Here is a 2,975-nt window from a genome sequence, read left to right as displayed (position 1 = left end):
GAGTTCACACTTTCATGACTGGAAAACATGGTGTTCACACATTAACTCATGTTTTACTGCCAGTTTACACCAAAGAATCAAACACGCCCCCTAGTGGCTGATGAGTGGCATAAAGCATTGACACAGCTGATGAATAAAAGGTTCTTTAAGGTCACATGTCAAAACGAGGAATCACTTCTCTACATCACACTATTTAATTTAGGTTTTTTTGCAGTCCAACAACTTCTACGTACTTCTAAGTAAGTTTATTTACAGTATATAGCACTTTTTAACAATGTGCATGGTTTATAAATGAGCTTTACGTGTAAAAATCAAACAATACATACTGTAGATGTATTACAATACATTGTAACATTGCAACAAAAAAAACGTAAACAGGCATGCATTCACGCTTACACGAAAGTTTCAAGGTTTGTTTAATTTATGGTGCATCTTGTATACACAACCATGTAGCATTTTAACATTCTAAAGACATTTTATGACAACTGCTTTACAAAATAATGAGACTCTGAAGAAACATAACAGCAGAGACTTGGTCACCAGCAGTGTAAAATACTGCAGTGTATCTCCTCATCATGGACTACACTAGTTTTCAGTGCTTGCAGTTTACTTTAGCAGGTGCAATTCAGCCTTTTTATGGCTTAGTAAAATAACACAAATCTTTTTCTTGAAGGAAAAATATTTAAGCACTTAAGCTTTCTTTAAGCTACAATAAGGCAAAAATGCTTTTTTTATCAAGGAGTGTGATACAAAAATATAGTAAACACAAACAGTAGCTATATGTGGATAGATAAAGGCTATTAAAAGACATAGAGAGCTACTCAGCATCAGATTCTTTCTTTCTTCTATATTTTGCTGCAATTGCTACTCCTGCTGTTGTCATTGCTGCGACACCACTTATTAATTTAATTACTCCTGTGGCTGCAACTGCTTGTGCTACAACCGCTGCTCCTGCTGTTGCTACGGATGCTCCCACTACTGCTGCTCCTGCTACGGTCATCACGACTCCTCCTCCTATCACTGACAGAGTCTTTTTACCAACATCTAGTGACTTTTGAGAAAGATTTTCCCATTGAATCTTCTTTTGAGCACTTTTAAACAGCTCATTGCTGTAGTGCTTCCCTCCATTCTCCTCCAGCATCTTCTCAATCTTCTCCATCAGTTCTGTGACCTGAGAGCGGTTCTCCACATCCTCGTTGTTGAACAGATGAAATCTTCCACCACAGCTGTCGATCAGTGCCTGAACCTCTTTACTCTTTCCAACATATTCATCCAAAGATTTTCCCTTCAGTGCATCAGCATGAGTGAACAGGATCATGGTGTATTTTACAGCATCTTCTCCGAAGTTCTTCTGAATCCATTTCACTGCGTTCATCTCCTCATCTGTGATTCTCACGTCCAGTCTGATGACCAGCAGAAACACATGAGGACCAGGAGCTGACATCTCCATGCACTTCTTGATCACGTCACAATGGTCTTCTGTTCTTGATGTATCGAACAGTCCTGGAGTGTCGATTATGCTGATGTTGTTATCACCCACAAGAGACTGTTGATTTGAACACGTTGTTGTGACTGACACGAGTGAAACAGACACTGTAAACTCATCTTTGTTCAGTAAAGTGTTTCCTGATGAACTCTTTCCTGATCCAGGTTTACCCAGCAGAACAATCCTCACCTCTGCAAGAGTAAATAAGTAAATAGATGCTGCTGATCTAAATCTCTAAAACTACACAAGATTTTGTACACAAAATGTAGTCAAATGTAAGAATATTGTTAAGAAAATATGTAAGTTTGGTTTTAGTAAGAAAAACCTCAGAATGAATGTCGCAGAAATGATCACATTACAAACCTTTTTCTGTAGATGCCATTTTACTTTTCGTCTACTCTCAGCAAGTTACTGAAAGACAAAACCAACATGACATTGATAAGCATACATGACATTTTCACGTGTATCATCTTACCAGCTGTATGAACTTAATAAAAAAACATATTTACATATACGGTATTACTGTGGTAAAATGTTGCATGGAAACAGTTTGAGAACTGTAAACAAACGTCGGAAATGAAGCCTAAATAAGAGTGATTTTTCAGTTGATGTTCATCTAAGCCGGTGGCTGGATGTATTTCTTCTGGCTATCATCAGGTGTCTTCAATTATCCAACAATCATCACTCAATTCAACACTTAATTGTATCTAATAATTTATATCTAATAAATATCAAAGAATCTACACTGACCGGTGATGATTTAACACCAAGAATTTTGCAGTGTGTTTTTCAATGTGAAAACCCTTTAGATAAAAGTATGTCCTTCACGCATGTAACGCTATTCACCTGTATTAACCTTCTGTCTGTAAAGGGTTTGTATGTTATCATGTAAGATGGTCTTACCTGTACACAGGTAGATGCTCTCAGAGGTGTAGGATATATCTGCACAGGCAGGTTCTCTCTTTCCATTTCAATACTCGGAGAAAGAACCAGATATATATAGGGTACTGTTGTTTGACTATGGAACGCATGATACACTTGTCCAAACTTGTCTGTGTCATGTACAAATGTTTTTCAGAGAGCAAACACAAGACTTGTTGGCCGTGTGTTAAACGTTATCATTGAAAAAAACTGAACGCATTTTTTAAAAAGGAGTGAATCACCTGAATCAAGGTGATTTCCAGCTAGATAAAAGCATGTTCTACCGGATAACTGACAGGCCACAAATATTTTGTTTTTCTATTTCCAATATTTTTTTTTACTTTTGATTTCATCTATTTTGTTACACCAATTTCAACATTTTCAATCACAACACCATATAAACAGCAAATTTCTTAAAAAAAAACTCTAGAAGAATTTAAAAAGAATCTAGGTAGGCCTAACAATTTCATTAAGTAAACAAATGTGTTTTTGCAATTATCCTTAAACCCTTAAACCACTAATTGTGGTTATAGCTGATCTTGTGTAGGGTATGCATTCATTATAAAAG

The 2,975-nt window shown here is 36.4% G+C and overlaps 1 protein-coding gene across 1 annotated transcript; it reads right to left on the bottom strand.

Moving 5' to 3' along the window:
* Window positions 1-223: 223 nt before the first annotated feature.
* Window positions 224-2,527, bottom strand: LOC130553223 (GTPase IMAP family member 9-like). Its single transcript, XM_057332069.1, has 3 exons — window positions 2,390-2,527; window positions 1,850-1,897; window positions 224-1,677 (listed from the first exon to the last, which is right to left on the bottom strand). Exons 2-3 carry the CDS (start codon window positions 1,866-1,868, stop codon window positions 818-820), a joined length of 879 nt encoding a protein of 292 aa, XP_057188052.1. The 5' UTR covers window positions 1,869-1,897; window positions 2,390-2,527; the 3' UTR covers window positions 224-817.
* Between the last annotated feature and the right edge of the window lie 448 nt (window positions 2,528-2,975).

This window comes from Triplophysa rosa, linkage group LG4, assembly GCF_024868665.1.
Source record: "Triplophysa rosa linkage group LG4, Trosa_1v2, whole genome shotgun sequence".
Taxonomy (NCBI): domain Eukaryota; kingdom Metazoa; phylum Chordata; class Actinopteri; order Cypriniformes; family Nemacheilidae; genus Triplophysa; species Triplophysa rosa.
This window is presented reverse-complemented; position numbering and strand designations above follow the sequence as displayed.